The sequence below is a fragment of the Danio rerio genome, chromosome 6 (genome assembly GCF_052040795.2).
Source record: "Danio rerio strain M-AB ecotype USA chromosome 6, GRCz13ab, whole genome shotgun sequence".
In the NCBI taxonomy this organism is placed as follows: domain Eukaryota; kingdom Metazoa; phylum Chordata; class Actinopteri; order Cypriniformes; family Danionidae; genus Danio; species Danio rerio.
Genome location: NC_141026.1, coordinates 58,322,348 through 58,340,000, shown reverse-complemented (window position 1 = coordinate 58,340,000; position 17,653 = coordinate 58,322,348). Strand labels below are relative to the sequence as shown.

General features: G+C 34.1%; 2 protein-coding genes across 10 annotated transcripts in view; one reads left to right on the top strand and one right to left on the bottom strand.

Moving 5' to 3' along the window:
• slc12a5a (solute carrier family 12 member 5a) overlaps nucleotides 1-17,653 on the top strand; it is a 2,560,186-nt gene that overhangs the window by 262,579 nt on the left and 2,279,954 nt on the right. The gene's annotated exons all lie outside the window — the stretch shown is intronic.
• Nucleotides 1-17,653, bottom strand: part of LOC137496031 (uncharacterized) — a 159,503-nt gene that overhangs the window by 61,907 nt on the left and 79,943 nt on the right. For all 9 annotated transcript variants that reach the window (XR_015494364.1, XR_015494359.1, XR_015494360.1 and 6 more), the window contains one exon: nucleotides 8,913-9,111. Coding sequence is in view for 4 of the 9 variants with exons in the window: in XM_087258272.1 (XP_087114398.1) it covers nucleotides 8,913-9,086 (174 nt within the window). In the remaining 5 variants the exon portion in view is untranslated. The remainder of the gene's footprint in view (nucleotides 1-8,912; nucleotides 9,112-17,653) is intronic.

Sequence of the window (17,653 nt, the reverse complement as noted above, 5' to 3'; positions counted from 1 at the left end):
TAACATTTTAAATGATACTACACAACAACAATGATATTTAGAATTTTAACAATATTACTGTTTGCTGTATTTTCTCCATGTAAACGTAGTCTTGGCACATTTGCAACATACTAACATTTGAGGTCAATATTTCTAAATAAAATAATGCAGCATTTTTTTTTTAAATCAGCCTTGTGTCTAGTTATTAAAATCGTTTTAAATGAGGTGTAGCATGTCAGACTGTGGGACACAATGATTTTTTTCTTATGCAAAGCACTGTAAACATGACGTCTTTTTATTATTATTTTAATGCACCAACTCATTTAAGTTACTAACTAAATCAGCAAATACAGCTACTCAATATATTTGGTTGTTAACACTTGCATGCGCTTTGCATGCGCGCATAAATAACACAAATCAATCTGACCTGTGAAAGCCGCTGGGCTGTTTCTGTGGATATTGCGATCACTAGGGGGCGCTCTTAGTCTCTCTGACGGTGAGATGCACAGATATCGCTTATAAAATGCATAAAAAATGCATATAAAATAATTATATGACCATACGAAACACTTTGGGTTCGTTTGACATTATTTTTCTGTTTGAATAACCTACTAATATATTTTTCATTGCCATTTAATGAAAACACTGATCCTAAACACAGGTAAAAATGTCAGGTTGTTTATTCATTTACTTCTTAAATGAAGGATGCTTAATAGAAAGTATTGCAGTGACTGCAATATTAATTATGCAGAAACACCAAAAAACAAAATCATTACTTTAATAAAAGAATATAAATAAATTTAGAAATAGAAGTAATTGCACAAAAAAAGGCTTTGTATGTTTCTCTTGATTTTTCCTGTTCATAAAAATCTGATTTTATAGATATAAACATAAACATATTCATTCAGCTGTACTAATGTTTGGGCTTTGGTCTTAATTTTTATTTATTATATTCTTTTCATTGCCATTAAATGAAAATACCAAACCTAAACACAGGTAAAGATGCTAGAATGTTTATTTATTTACTTCTTAAATGAGGGATGTTTAATAGAAAATATTGTAGTGACTGTTAATCTAAAACAAAATCATAACTTAAATAAATGATTATGAATATATCTGGTAATATAAACATTTTCATATATTTACATTGCTCAAGTATACATCAGAATTAATATAGATTATTTATATAAACTGAACTGTGATGCCTTATATGCACATATATTTTAATAAAAGATGTTTAATAAAACAATTGTAGAGTTAATATAAATTATAAACACTATACAAAAATGCTGGGTTGTATTAACGCAATGTTGGGTCTAATATGGACTGGAGTTGGGTTAAAAATGCTATTTAAACAAATAAAAACTGTTTTTTTTTTGCATGCTTATTTAACTGGAATCTGGAATATGTGAAAATGTTACTTTTGTTTATGTTTGCTGTCCTGGGAAAAGAATCATTTAGAGTCATTTATCCCAGATGTTCATCATAAAATTGTAAATGCATAAAACTCCAACCAAAGTCAGCATCAGCGAACATACAAAGCTCTACAACGGTAGCAACTCACATATACACAAAATTACTACACCACCTTTAGAAAATGCATATCATTGAGCATTTCTAAGGGAATATAGCCAATAATCTGTGGTGCATTTAAACAATTACATCCTTTAAAATATGGGTTTGGGCATCTAAATAATTTAGGAACACAGGTTATTTTTAACGAATAGGAGTTATTGCAAAAACAAACAAAGCTTTGTAAGTTTCTCTTGATTTTTCCTGTTCATTAAAATCTTATTTTATATTTTCCCCTAACATATTCATTTAGCTGTACTAATGTTTGGATTTTGGTCTTAATTTTTATTTTATATATATTTTTTTTCATTGCCTTAAAATTAAAATACCGAACCTAAACACAGGTAAGGATGCCAGCATGTTTATTTATTTACTTCTTAAATGAAGGATGTTTAATAGAAAGTATTGCAGTGACTATAGTATTAATCATGCAGAAGCATCTAAAAACAAAATCATAACTGTAATAAATGAATATGAATATACCTGGTAACTTATACAAACATATTCATACATTAATATTTACATTGCTCAAGCATACATCAAAATTAATATAGATTATTTATATAAACTGAACTGCGATGCCTTATATACATATATTTTAAAGATTTTTAATAAAACAAATGTAGTATAATATAAATTATAAACACGATACAAAAACGCTGGGTTGTATTAACGCAATGTTGGGTCTAATATGGACAGGAGTTGGGTTTAAAATGCTATTTAGACTCATAAAAACAGCATTTTTGCGTACTTGTTAAACTGGAATCTAGTAAATCTGGAAGTGTTATTTTTGTTTATGTTTGCTGTCCTGAGAAAAGTAGATTGTCCAGAGATTACAACACTTCTCATGTAATTTAGATGTTCCTCAGAAAATTTCTGTATGCATAAAAAGTCAACCAAATTCAGCATCAGCGGTCTTAAAAAGCTCTAAAACAGTAGTAACTCGCATATACACAGTGCTCAGCTTAAATTAATACACCACCTTTAGAAAATGTATATTTTTGTGCAATTCTCAGTGGATATAGCCAATAACTGCTGATGTATTTAAACAATTATATTAAAATATGGGTTTGGGCATTAACAATTATAGGAATAAAAGTTATTTTTAGGAATAGGAGTTACTGGAGAAAAAAATGTATATGTTTCTCTTGATTTTTCAGGTCGGACTTTCTTCATTTTCATTTATTATATTCTTTTCATAGCCATTAAATGAAAATACTGAACCTAAACACAGGTAAAGATGCCAGGATGTTTATTTATTTACTTCTTAAATGAGGGATGCTTAACGGAAAGTATTGCAGTGACTGTTACATTAATCATGCAGAAGCACCTAAAACAAAATCATAACTTTTCCTCCGAGTGCTCTGGTTTCCCCCATTGTCCAAAGACATGCGGTATAGGGGAGTTGAATAAGGTAAATTGGCTGTAGTGTATGTGAGTGTGTGCAAAAGTGTCTGGGTGTTTCCCAGTGTTGGGTTGCAGGTGAAAGGGCATCCGCTGTGTAAAACATGTGCTGGATATGTTGGCGGTTCATTCCACTGTAATAAAGGGACTACGCCGAAAAGAAACTGAATGAAACTGTTTTGTTTTTTCAGTGAACTTACTAGAGATTACTGACACGAGAAGCTGCAGATTTAGACCTTTTGTTCTCCATCTAATCTCTGCTTACTGACGGAGATAAAACAGCACATCTATCTCTCTCTCTCTCTCTCTCTCTCTCTCTCAATCAGCTTTAATTATATCTGGAAGCACCGAGATGATGTTGAATGTTGGAGAAGCAGCTCGCAGTATCGCTGTCTGGAGGAGCGGTGAGTGTTTGACGCACATATTCCTGCCTTTCAGCACTTTTCTGATGCTCTTTTAATTAACGAGGATCTTCAGCGCCAGCGGTGCAACATCAGCACCACACACACACACACACTAATGCGAGAAGCAGAGGTTTCCATGCGAAATGACGGACTCAACAAGGTCATCTTTAATTAATTCCCGCCATTCCACCCGACAGCACATAATGATGTAATCAGGCGCACGCTAAAACTGAGACTTTACTTTTCATTCTGCTCCGTGCACGCGGGGTTCAGTTTTAAAACTTTTGCGATGGATGGATGGATGGAGGGATGGATATATTGGATGGATACATTGAATGTATGGATGGATGGATGGATGGATGGATGGATGGATACATTGGATGGATAAATTGGATGGATGGATGGAAATATTGGATGGATGGATGGATGGATGGATGGATATATTGGATGGATATATTGGATGGATACATTGAATGGATGAATATATTGGATGGATGGATAGATGGAGGGATGGATAAATAGAATAGATACATTTAACGGATGGATGAATGGATGGATGGATAATTGGATGGATGGATGGATGGATGGATGGATGGATGGATGAATATATTGGATGGATGGATGGATGGATGAAAGGATGGATATGTTGGATGGACAGATGGGCTGGATAGATGGAGGGATGGATATATTGGATGGATACATTTAATGGATGGATGAATGGATGGATGGATAATTGGATGGATGGATGGATGGATGGATGGATGGATGGATGGATGAATATATTGGATGGATGGATAGATTGAGGGATGATATATAGGATGGATACATTTAATGGATGGATGAATGGATGGACTGATAATTGGATGGATGGATGAATGAATATATTGAATGGATGGATGAATGAATATATTGGATGGATGGATGGATGGATGGATGGATGGATGGATGGATGGATGAAAGGATGGATATGTTGGATGGACAGATGGAGGGATGGATATATTGAATGGATACATTTAATGGATGGATGGATAATTTGATGGATGGATGGATGGATGAATATATTGGATGGATGGATGGATGGATGGATGGAGGGATGATATATAGGATGGATACATGAAATGGATGGATGAATTGATGGACAGATAATTGGATGGATGGATGGATGGATGGATGAATATATTGGATGGATGGATGGATGGATAATTGGATGGATGGGTGAATATATTGGATGGATGGATGGATGGATGGATGAATGGATGGATGTATGGATGGATGTATGGATGAAAGGATGGATATGTTGGATGGACAGATGGAGGGATGGATATATTGGATGGATGCATTTAATGGATGGATATATTGGATGGATGGATGGATGGATGGATGGATGGATAATTGGATGGATGGATGGATGGATGGATATGTTGGATGGACAGATGGGATGGATGGATGGATGGATGGATGGATGGATGGATGGATGGATGGATGGATGGATATGTTGGATGGACAGATGGGATGGATCGATGGATGGATGGATGGATGGATGTATGAATATATTGGATGATAGATGAATGGATAATGAATGGATAATGGATAACCCAATTCTGGTTGTAATATGGACTAGACCAACTGTTGGGTAATTTTTTTTTTTTATTAAGTTAATAAGACCAGATTTAACCCAATGTTTGGGTTAGTATAAACCAGCATTTCTTGGAGTTTGGATGGATGGATATACAGGACAAATAAACGGACGGACGGACAGATAGACATATAAATATTTGAATCTGGTTAAATACAGAAACATATAGAGTTGAAGTCAGAATTATTAGCCCCCCCTTTAATTTTTTACCACGGTTTCTGTTTAACAGAGAAGTTTTTTTTTCACCACATTTATAATCATAATAGTTTTAATAACTCATTTCTTGTAACTGATTTATTTTATCTGTGTCATGATGACATTACATAATATTTGACTAGATATTTTTCAAGACACTTCTAAATACAGTTTAAAGTGACATTTAAAGGCTTAACTAGGTTATATAATCTGGGTCAACCAATGTTGAGTCAATTATGGCTAATAATATGTAATATTAAAATAAATTGAACAATATAATTTAAAAAAAATTTAACCAACATTGGGTTTGTCCATATTTGACCCAATGTGACTTAAAACAACCCAGCATTTCTTAGGAGTGCACTGTGTTGCAGTGTGTTTTATAATATTGTCAGGGTAAGTTTTGTGTATTTTCAGTGACAGTAGAAGCGCTGCTCTGTTCAGCTGGTCTACAGATGCAGGAATATGAGACTCTGTGTGTGTCGTCATGATGCAGAGCGATGGGAACTTCAGCACATTCAGCTTACACTCAGATCTGGGGTTGACCACACTGAGCCACGGACACACACATAATAATCAGGGTTCTGTGGTGGCGATATAATTTAGTTAAATCAGGCAGACGTAATGAAGTGTTTGATGACAGCTGATGAGTTCAACCTCTATATCTGCGCACGAAGAGAGAAAGAGAGAACGCTCGTCTTACTATTCAGCATGCTCCTTTTCTGCTTTAATGACAGTCATTCTGGAGCTCAAATATATTTATTGGCATTTCCTAAAAATACAGTTTTAGAGTAAATAAAATTAAATAAAAACAAATGCATAAATAAATAAATAAATAAATAAAAAACATTAATTCACATATTAATCTTGAGCTCATTAAACATATTTCCTAGAATTTTTTTCATAATTACATGTCTTAAATGTAGTAAATGTGAACTCTAAAACACATTCGTAATTTTATGGTTTATTTCCAGCAGCTGGAGTGCCGGAAGAAAAGCGTAAAATAGCGGCTGTTAACTTACAGTAATTTACCGTAAAATAACAGAGGTTGAATTACAGAAATTTACCAGAATGTTTTATTTATTGTCCGTTATTTTACAGTAAATTTCTGTAATTAACAGCCGTTTTTTTATGTTTTTTTACGTAAAATTACGGATGTTTTTTACAGTGCACATTAACTATATTTAAGACATGTAATTATTAAAAATAATTCTAGGAAATATGTTTAATGAGCTTAAAAAATAGTATTTCACTTATTAATCTTAAAACCTTTGTTTCTTTATTAAACTATACAATTACAGACTTTTTCAGTGAAGTTCTATTTGTTTTTTCAATCTACAGTTGAAATCAGAACTATCAGCCCCCCTGTTTATTTTTTTCTCCAGTTTCTGTTTAACGGAGAGAAGATTTTGTCAATACATTTCTAAATATATTAGTTTTAATAACTCATTTCTCCAGCCACAATCCATCTCTGGGAAACATCCACACACATACTCATACACTATGGACAATTTAGCCTACCCAATTCACCTGTACCGCATGTCTTTGGACTGTGAGGGAAACCAAAGCACCCGAAGGAAACCCACGCGAATGCAGGGAGAACATGCAAACTCCACACAGAAACGCCAACTGAGCCGTGGCTCGAACCAGCGACCCAGCAACCTTCTTGTTGTGAGGCGACAGCACAACCTACTGCGCCACTGCCTCACCCTGAAATATTTTTTAAAAAGAAAAAACCTTTAAAGGGGTCTAATAATTCTGACTTTAAGTGTATAAAATATAAAATGTTTCACTCATCTTACTTCTGTGATAGTTCTAATAAATATAACATGACTTTATTTTTTTTATATTATTACATTTAAAATCTGTTCCAGACATACAATAATAATTAAATATCTTTCTGACTTTTATCAAGAAAGCCAAAATTGTACTCTCTGCTTAAAAAGCAAAACAACATTTTTTTTTTTAAATACAATTATTATAATATCTTTTGACGTCATGACATTTATAAATTTATTCATTAAAAAAATCTATAAATTAAGAAATTAAACTCGTTTTGGTAAATACATTTTTAGGACATTTTTTAAATAAAAAGTGATGAAAAAAATCAGACCGATAACACAATGTAAATATTACATAATCAAAACGTTGTGACAAGTTTTTTTTTTTTTTTATGTTAATTACTTTAACTTAAGTTAATCAGATTTCAACTTTTTAAAATAAATGATGGTAACTTAATCTTGATGCAGGGCAGCACAGCCTCACAGCAAGAAGGTCGCTGGTTAGAGTCACGGCTGGGTCAGTTCGCATTTCTGTGTGGAGTTTGCATGTTCTCCCCATGTTCGCATGGGTTTCCTCAGAGTGCTCTGGTTTCCCCCACAGTCCAAAAAATAAAAAACATGTGGTATAGGTAAAATGGATAAGCTAAACTGCCCATAGTGAATGTGTGTGAATGAGTGTGTATGGATGTTTCTCGGTGGGTTGCAGCTGGAAGGGCATCCGTTGCATAAAACATGTGCTGGATAAGTGGCGGTTCATTCCGCTGTGGCGACCCCGGATTAATAAAGGGACTAAGCCGACAAGAAAATGAATGAATGAATAATCTTGATGCATTAAGTCTATTCAATTAAACTAAGTTGAAATGACTTGTTAAGTTTATTTGATTCAACTTAAAAGTAAATAAAAAAAAATCTGAAATGTTTCTCTCAAATGCTTTAAAAGCTCTAATACTTCATCAATTTAAAAGTTAGTCAGATTTTAACTTTTTTAAATAAACTATGCTAAATTCGCCTTGATGCGTGAAGTCTGTTTAATTAAACTAAGTTAAAATGACTAGTAAAGTTTGTTTGATTCAACTTAAAAATAAAAAGCACACATACTATTCTCTCAAATGCTTTAAAAGCTCTAAAATACTCCACCACATTAAAAGTTAGTCAGTCTTTAACATTTTTTAAATAACTTATGCTGAGTTAATCCTGATGCATGAAGTCAGTTCAATTAAAATAAACTGAAAAGACTTGTAAAGTTTATTTGATTTAACTTTTAAAAAAATCACAAACTTGTCTCTTATTTGTTGAAAAGCTCTAACACACCACATAAAAGTCCTCTTTGCATGTAACTCAATAAATGATGATTGCTGTTTATTCAAACTACTTATGTAAAATGAGCTGAAACAACACAATTCAAGAGTTTTTTGGCCGACAACTTAATTGTTTTATGTTCAATCCACTCAATTTTATAAAAACTACTAATCGGTGGCAGAGTGGCTAAGCTCTGTCCCCTCATAGCAAGAAGAGTCCCGGCTGGGCCAGTTGACATTTCTGCGTGGAGTCTGCATGTTCTCCTCATGTTGATAAGGGTTTCCTCCGGGTTCTCCGGTGTGTAAAACTTATAAGTTGGGGGTTCATTCCACTGTGGTGACTAAAAAAAAATAAAGGGGCTAAGCCGAAGGAAATTGAATGGATGAAAACTAATAAGTCAACTTAAATCCTTCATGTTGTCCCAACACAAATTAAGCTAACTTTATTAACAAATTTAAGTGGATCGAACTTGAAGCAATTAAGTTATCCCCCAAAAAAAGTTCACGAATTGTGTAGCATCAGCTCATTTTATATGAGTTTGAAGTTTGATAATTCGTGTTGTACAGTAAGATAACTTTAATCCAGTCATCATTGTAAAATTAAGCCAATATATGTCTAGACTACAACAAAAACAGAACTCACCTGTCCTGTCTGCTTGCTCTTGGAAAGCGCAGTCAGAGTCTTTCTCATCTTTTTGCAGCAAATTCTTGTTTGAAGTTGAGATTGTGATCGGCCTGATGAAACTGAAACATTCTCAAAGAGAGTTTCAGAAAAGGCAGAGCTCTGCACCTCAGGGCAGCCACGCTTCATCCTCATCAATCTTCACCGCTCGCCTTTCATCCTGCACGGGTTCAAATCATTAGTCACCGGTTGTTTGCAGTTACAGTAGTTTAGTCGTTCAGGTACAGCTGAAGTCAGAATTATTGGCTATCCTGTGAATTTATATTTCTTTTTCTAATATTTACCAAATGATGTTTAACAGATTCAGGAATGTTTTTCTGGAGAAGTCTAGTTTGTTTTATTTTAGCTAGAATCAAAGCATTTTTTTATTTCTTATTAAACCAAAAAAATCTTCTCTCCGTTAAACAGAAATTGGGGAAAAACTAAACAGGGGGGCTAATAATTCTGACTTAATATATATATATATATATATATATATATATATATATATATATATATATATATATATATATATATATATATATATATATATATATATATATATAAATATATGCAACTTTTTTTCAAACACTGGAATTAAAAACACACTGTATTCACATATATGTTCAAATATATTAGCTTTAAATTTATATATAAGTTTATTTACTGCATATATGGTCATATACCTGATTTCTGTAGCGGAAACTTTTACTTGATCAACAGAATCCAAATAGTAATAATTGTGACTGTGGACCACAAAACCAGTCAGAAAGCTCAGTTTTATTTAAGATTTATACTGTACATAAAAAAGATAAGCGTTGGATTGATGTATGGTTTGTTAGGGTAGGACACAAATAAAATATACCAAATAAAATAAAATAAAATAAATGTAATTTAATAAATTAATTTAATAATTTCATTTAAAATAAATTTAATTTAACTCAATATAAAAATAATATAATATTAAAATAATATTAAACTAAACTAAACTAATAAAATAAAATAAAATAAAATAAAATAAAATAAAATAAAATAAAATAAAATAAAATAAAATAAAATAAAATAAAGGGCATCAGGGTGACGCAGTGAGTAACACAATCGCACGCCTCACAGCAAGAAGGTGGGCTGGTTCGAGCCCCAGCTGGGTCTGTTGGCATTTCTGTGTGGAGTTTGCATGTTCTTCCTGTGTTGGTGTGGGTTTCCTCTGGGTGCTCCGGTTTCCACCACAAGTCCAAAGACATGCGGTACAGTTGAGTTGGGTAAGCTAAATTGTCCGTAGTGTGTGAGTGTGAAAGAGTGTGTATAAATGATTCCCAGTGATGGGTTGCAGCTGAAAGTGTATCTGTTGCGTAAAAATATGCTGAAAAAGTTGGGGTTTCCTTTGGGTGTGGTGACCCCTGATTAATAATAAAGGGACTAAGCTGAAAAGAAAAAAAATAAATGATTTAATTAATAAAATAATATTAAATTTAATTACATTTAATTTAAATAAAATAAAATTTGATTTCATGAAATGTAATGTACTTGATAATTGACTATCTGCCATAAAATACATCGTCCATAAAATACAATGCAAATAAAAATACAAATATAAATTTGACTTATACAAAGTATTGTTTGTTCTTTATTTCTTTAAATACACCCGTGTAACATAAGACTGGTTTTGTTGCCTTTTAAAAGCCGATTTTCATTAATAAACTGAAAAGAAACTCAATCACAGCTCTTATTGTTTAAAAAAATCTGCCTGATAAAACTCAAATATTATCATAATCTTAAAGCAATCCAGCAATAGTCCAAAAGAGCATTCAGTCAGACAGCAGCAGTGTGCTGTTGTTGTTTTTTCCTGAAAGGATACATGTCAAACTCTTTTCTGTTGTAACTTCAGGCCTAAAGGCTTTTTGCTTTGATAGAATCAGTTTCATGTTTCCAGTTGGCAAAAAATGCACACAAGTTTCATTCCTTCTTTTTCCTTTTCAATTTTAAAATGTAAAATGACTCTTAGATGAATATTTTGGTTTCATGCAACCCTCATCTTTATATTAGCCTTTAAATTAATTCTATCTAAAAACAAATGCATTGATATTTTTTTTTACATTTTTTAAGGTGAATACATTTCTAGTTATGCATTATGAATCATGTTATTTGCACATCCTGGATCCAAATTGTATCAGTTCTTATCATTTTCAATGGGCACAAGGGCATTGATGTGTAGAAACCAAACTAACTAACTAACTAACTAACTAACTAACTAACTAACTAACTAACTAACTAACTAACTAAATAAATAAATAAATAAATAAATAATAATTTTAATAAATCAATAATAAAAAACAGCAGAAATCAATCAATCAATAAATCAATAAACAAATAAATAACTAAATAAATAAATAAATGATATAATGATAATAATAATAATAATAATAATAATAATAATTTAATAATAATAATGATATTAATAATAACAATAATGCAAAATAATAATAATACAAAGTAAACAAAATAATAATAATAATAACAATAATAGTAATAATTATTATTGTTAATATTATTAAAATAATAATTATTATAACTCTAAATTAATAAATAATAACAACATTAAGTAATAATAATAATAATATCATTATTAATACAAATAATAATACATATTAATATAAATACATAAATAAATTATTCAATTAATAAATAAATATCAATAATTATAAAATAAAAAATAAAAATTTTTATAATACTAACAATAATAAATAATAATAATAAAATAATTATAAAGTAAATAACAACAATAAATAAATTTAATAAATCCATAAAATAATATTAAATAATTAATATCTTTAATAATTAATATATAATAATATTAATACTAAAACGTAAATAAATGAATGAAAAAATAATTTAAAAGTATAAATAATATAAAATTAAATGAATAATAATAATAATAATAATAATAATAATAAATCAACAACAACAACAATAATAAAAATAATAATAATAACAATATTAAATAACAACAATAACGATAATAATAATAAATATTAACAATAAATAAATTAATGAATTAATTAATTAATAAACATAATAATAATAAAAAAAAATAATAATAATAATAATAATAATAATAATAATAATAATAATAATAATAATAATAATAATTATATAAATCAAACTAAAAATAATAACAATAATACTACCTCTACTGATAATAATAATATTAATAATAATAATAATATAAAAATATAAAAATAAAATAACAAATATGAAATAAATAGTACAAATAAATAAATAATGATAGATAGATAGATAGATAGATAGATAGATAGATAGATAGATAGATAGATAGATAGATAGATAGATAGATAGATAGATAGATAGATAGATAGATAGATAGATAGATAGATAGATAGATAGATAGATAGATAGATAGATAGATAGATAATTAAATAAATAAATAAATAAATAAATAGATAGATAGATAAAAAGTTATATACCTGTCACAGTACATATGTTCTGAATGATCTGGATGCATGCAAGTGCTAACAGAAGCAGTTTATATGATGGAGTTTTATTGTAAACCAGACTGACAGTAAAAGGCTTCATGAATAATCAGAGCAGTAGATCAGAAAACTACAGTTGCTGCAGTCTACTGTATGTCATATGGCGGTCGGCTTTTCCAACTCAAATCATCTAGGGAAATTTGCATGTAGAAGCACATGTATATGTACATATGCAAAAGATGTGTGATCAAACAAACACAAGTTGGCAAGAAGGTCGCTGGTTCGAGCCTTCACTGGGTCAGTTGGCATTTCTGTGTGAAGTTTGCAAGTTCTCCTCGTGTTGGTGTGGGTTTCCTCCGGGTGCTCCGGTTTCCCTCACAGTCCTAACACATGAGCTATAGAGTAATTGAATAAACTAAATTGGCCGTGGTGTATGAGTGTGTATGAGTGTGTGTGTGTATGAATGAGAGTGTGTATGGGTGTTTCACAGTACTGGGTTGCATCTGGAAGGGCATCCGTTGCGTAAAACATATGCTGGATAAGTTGGCAGTTCATTCCTCTGTGGTGTTCCCTGATAAATAAAATGACTAAGACGAAAAGAGAATGATTGAATGAATGTGTGTGTGTGTGTGTGTGTGTGTGTGTGTGTGTGTGTGTGTGTGTGTGTGTGTGTGTGTGTGTGTGTGTGTGTGTGTGTGTGTGTGTGTTTGTGTGTGTTTGTGTGTGTGTGTGTTTGTGTGTGTGTGTGTGTGTTTGTGTGTGTGTGTGTTTGAGAATGCACATGAGAATTGTAGACGCACATTTCTCAAAGTCTCTTGTCTCGCTGGGATGGAAACAATTAGTAGAGAACAAAGAAAAAAAAAAGTTAAAGTCAAGAGGAAATGTTGAAAACATGAGTTTGGTAAATGACCTCATAAACACCAGCCTCACCAGCCCCCAAACACACACACACATATACATACACAATCACAAACCCTCTCTCTTTCTCACACACACACACACACACACACACACACACACACACACACACACACACACAAGCACAAACACACACAGACTCACACACAAGCACAAACCCTCTCTCTTTCTCCCTCTCACACACACACACACACACACACACACACACACACACACACTGTATAATTCCTGAACAGCTCGGTCCGCGTCTGCCATCAATATCTCTGAGCTGGACTGCTTCATCTGGAGTTCATATGGGCTTCATCTCTCCCCCCTCCTGCAATCCTTCCCCAAACTATTTCCTTTTTCAATTTCCAGAGGAAGTTGTTAAATGGTTCCTGAACCAAACAACCTTTTTTTCTTCATTTTTTTTTCTCCCTGTGTTCGCTCTCACCCCCATCCCCGCGCTGGCCGACACCGACATTTACAGCCATTACCAACAACAACGCTCACAATAATGCATCGCATTAATAAGCCACCGTGTTCACGTTAATGAGGGAAAAGCCGTCAGGGGATTTTCAAATAAAACCAGGGGCTACATGTTAATACAGAATCACAGATCTGAACCATTCCTCAGAGACACCAACCAGGAAAAACAAGAACATTCCAGAAAAACAGAAGATTCCAGAAAAGCTCATGCTGACTTGGAGTTTTTGAACAACGTCTCAGAAGTAAACATTCATTAATTCATTTTCCTTTGGCTTAGTCCCTTATTTATCAGGGGTAGCCACAGCAGAATGAACCACCAACTATTCCAGCATGTTTTAAATAGCGGATGCCCTTCCACCTGCAACCCAGCACTGGGAAACTCTCGCATTCACACATACATTCATTAAGGTCAATTTACTTCATACAATTCACCTATACTGCATGCCTTTGGCCCATGCCGGGACTCGAACCAGTGACCTTCTTGCTATGAGGTGAAAGTGCTAACCACTATGCCACCCTCACAAGTGATCATTTTCTTTAATATCTTTGGCAAAGTTGGCACTTTAAAGGGATAGTTCCCCCAAACATTACATTACTCGTCCTTGTTCTTTCTTCTAGTTACTGCCATGTGATTGGCTGATTAGAGATTTGTGTTAACGAGCAGTTGGACAGGTGTACCTAATAAAGTGGCCGGTGGGTGTATTTTGCAGCTGTGTTGTTGGTAGATTACAGCCAGGGGCGGACTGGCCATCTGGCAATTCTGGCAAATGCCAGAAGGGCCGGACCATTTTTTAAATGTGGGCCGGTCAGCTATTTTTTATTTATTTTCATATGTATTGTTTTTTAAATGTAGGCAGCTTATATCTCTTGTGAAATGTGAATATTATGATGGTGATAGTAGTAAGAATAATAGTAAATGTTAAGCATTGGCTCAATCAGCAACAACTGGCTGGTTTCGAGATGGGCCGACCCAATCTGAGATTACGCAGACGTAATGAAAATCTGGCAAGAATGTCAAACAAACAGTAAGTGCAACACAAGCTAATTGTCAGAGATGGACCATAAAAAGGGAAAGGCAGTCAAGTCAGACATTGCCAAATACATAAAATTTACTGAACTAGTCTCGAAAGGGGGCAGTGCAGTGGCGCAGTAGGTAGTGCTGTCACCTCACAGCAAGAAAGTTGCTAGTTTGAGCCTCATCTGGGTCAGTTGGTGTTTCTGTGTAGAGTTTGCAAGTTCGCGTGGGTTTCCTTCTGGTTTCCTTCACAAGGCCAAATACATGCTATGGGTGAATTGGGTAGGCCAATTGGGAACTGGGTAACCCAGTAATGGGTTGCAGCTTTGAGGGCATCCACTGTATAAAACATATGCAGGATAAGTTGGCGATTCCCAGATTAATAAGCCGAAAAGAAAATGAATGACATAATTGCATATATAAATGGGTTGTTTTTGTTCCAGTCACATACATTAAATGTTTAAATATCTCTTAAATAGGTACTGCTTACATAATTTTACCATCTGTACACCAATATAGGTTGTGAATGTGCGTGTCCTTGGGTGGGGCTGTGTCGGTGTGGTAATGTGGGCTGGTGTGGCTACAATGCCAGGGCTGATATTTAGTCCCAGTCCGCTCCTGATTACAGCACATGCAGCTTTTCATCATCAGTGCTACTTGCTTGCAATTTGATTTTCGCTGGATTATGTGAAGACGTTATGAAAATGAGCTGCTGCGCTTCTCAGTAAATCACTCACAAAACTTGGGGCGTTTATGTGCACACATTTGCCTTGTGCAGTAGGTCTGATGTTGTGTTTGGATTCATCCATTAGGAATGATTTCTTCCCCTAGATAGCGAGCGCATTTGGGCCAGCTCCGGCTGGAATGCACCACTGTTGACTTAATGTCAATGATGTCATCGGTGAAAGTATAATTATTCAGAACCGGCTGCTGACTGCACACAGCACTTCTGGCTGACATATGGGCCAGTCTGAAAGCATTGGTATCATTGTAATGCTGCGGTATTTTTCCTAATGCCAGTTTATTACTTTAAAGCCACATGTATGGGTTCTTTCCATACCACATTTGGACCAGCCCCCACCAAAATGGGCCACGTTTGGCCACTGCCATTGATTAAATAACTCTTGATGAGCAAATGAATTAAGTTTTTGGCTGAACTATGCTTTTAGATTAGATTAGATGTGTGAGTAGTGAGTAGCACGCTCACCTCACAGCAAGAAGGTCGCTGGTTCGAGCCTCAGCTGGGCCAGTGGCATTTCTGTGTAGAGTTTGCATGTTCTCCCCATGTTCGCGTGGGTTTCCTCAGGGTGCATGTGTGTACATGTGAATTGGCTAGGCTAAATTTTCCGTAGTGTATGTGTGTGATTGAGTGTGTGTGGATGTTTCCCAGTGATGAGTTGCGTAAAACGTAAAAACGTGCTGGATAAGTTGGCGGTTCATTCCACTGTGGCGACCCCGGATTAATAAAGTGACTAAGCCGAAAAGAAAATGAATGAATAGATAGGGCAGCATGGTGGTCCCAGCACTAGGGATGCACTGATCCTGATACTTGGATCGGATATGGGTTCGATACCGCATATTTTTGCTGGATCGGGTATCGGCCAGCTGGTACCGATCCAAATCCAATCTCGAATGCGCTACATTTTGCATTTATGAGCCAAAAAAAGCCAGAAAGGTAGCCGATTATAAGGAAGTAGAAAGTTGTCTACTACTATATCCCTATGTACTACTATATCCTAAATGTTCTGAAGCCATTCTACAGTTTAATGTGAAGTACAGAAAAATATTCAAGTGGTTTATTCTTCAGAGGGGAATACTTTCAGTGCTGCGAATAGTTTGTAAAGCCTGGCTCATTGTGGTCAAAGTGAAACCGACGGGCGCAAAATGTCATTAAAAGAAAAATGATTTAGCCTAATATAGGCTACTCTGAATCTCTGAATATTTCACTTTTATTTATATCAACATTTTTTTTAACAGACCAGGGGCCTCATGTATCAACGCTGCGTACGCACAAAAACTTTGCGTACGCCAGGTTTCACGCTCAGAATCGCTCACGTTTGGATTTACTAACAATGAACTGAACGTGGGAATGTGCGCAGCTTCACGGCAGCTTTATGGCTGGCGTACGCACATTTTTTGTGCGTGTCTGTTTTATTGTCATTGGCGACTCCTAGAGGCAGTTGTGTTAAATTCCTCTCTACAAAGTGTCTGAGCCTTGCAATGGCAGCTGTATGATACGGGTTCATCTAGCAGGTATGTAAGGTTTCCATACCATACAGTTGACCAGCTAAACATTAAAGCACAATTTGCAGCGGTCGCCTGTTTTCCCAATGTAATCTGAGCTATCTACTGCACGCACATTGCTATAAAGACACTATCTGAAGATGAATTTGCATGCGTGAATCAGAAACATTTCCATTCAATAAATGTGCAAATAAAATATGATGCACAAACTTATTGATGATTCCTACTTGTCTTTCTCGTGATAAATAGTGAGCAAAATCTGATATGTAGCGGGGGAAAAAAAGAAGAAAGAGTTCATCAGACGCTGTATTCGAGCCGAGTTCATGCTCGAACGTGTCAATTCATGATCACATGCGTCTTACGAGGTGCGCCACTGAGACTACTAAGAGAATTGCAACATTTTACAGATATAAACCCCTCTATATCTTTTTTTAATGCACTCAGTGCGATGTTCAGACCCAACTGTGTTAACCGCATCAGCTAAACTCTCCCACTCTATTTTTTTCTTTTGTTGTTAATTCCGGAGAACAAACTTGCAAATAACACCGCTTTTCTCTGGTCTACCTCCGAAAGAAGCACCTCCATTTCAC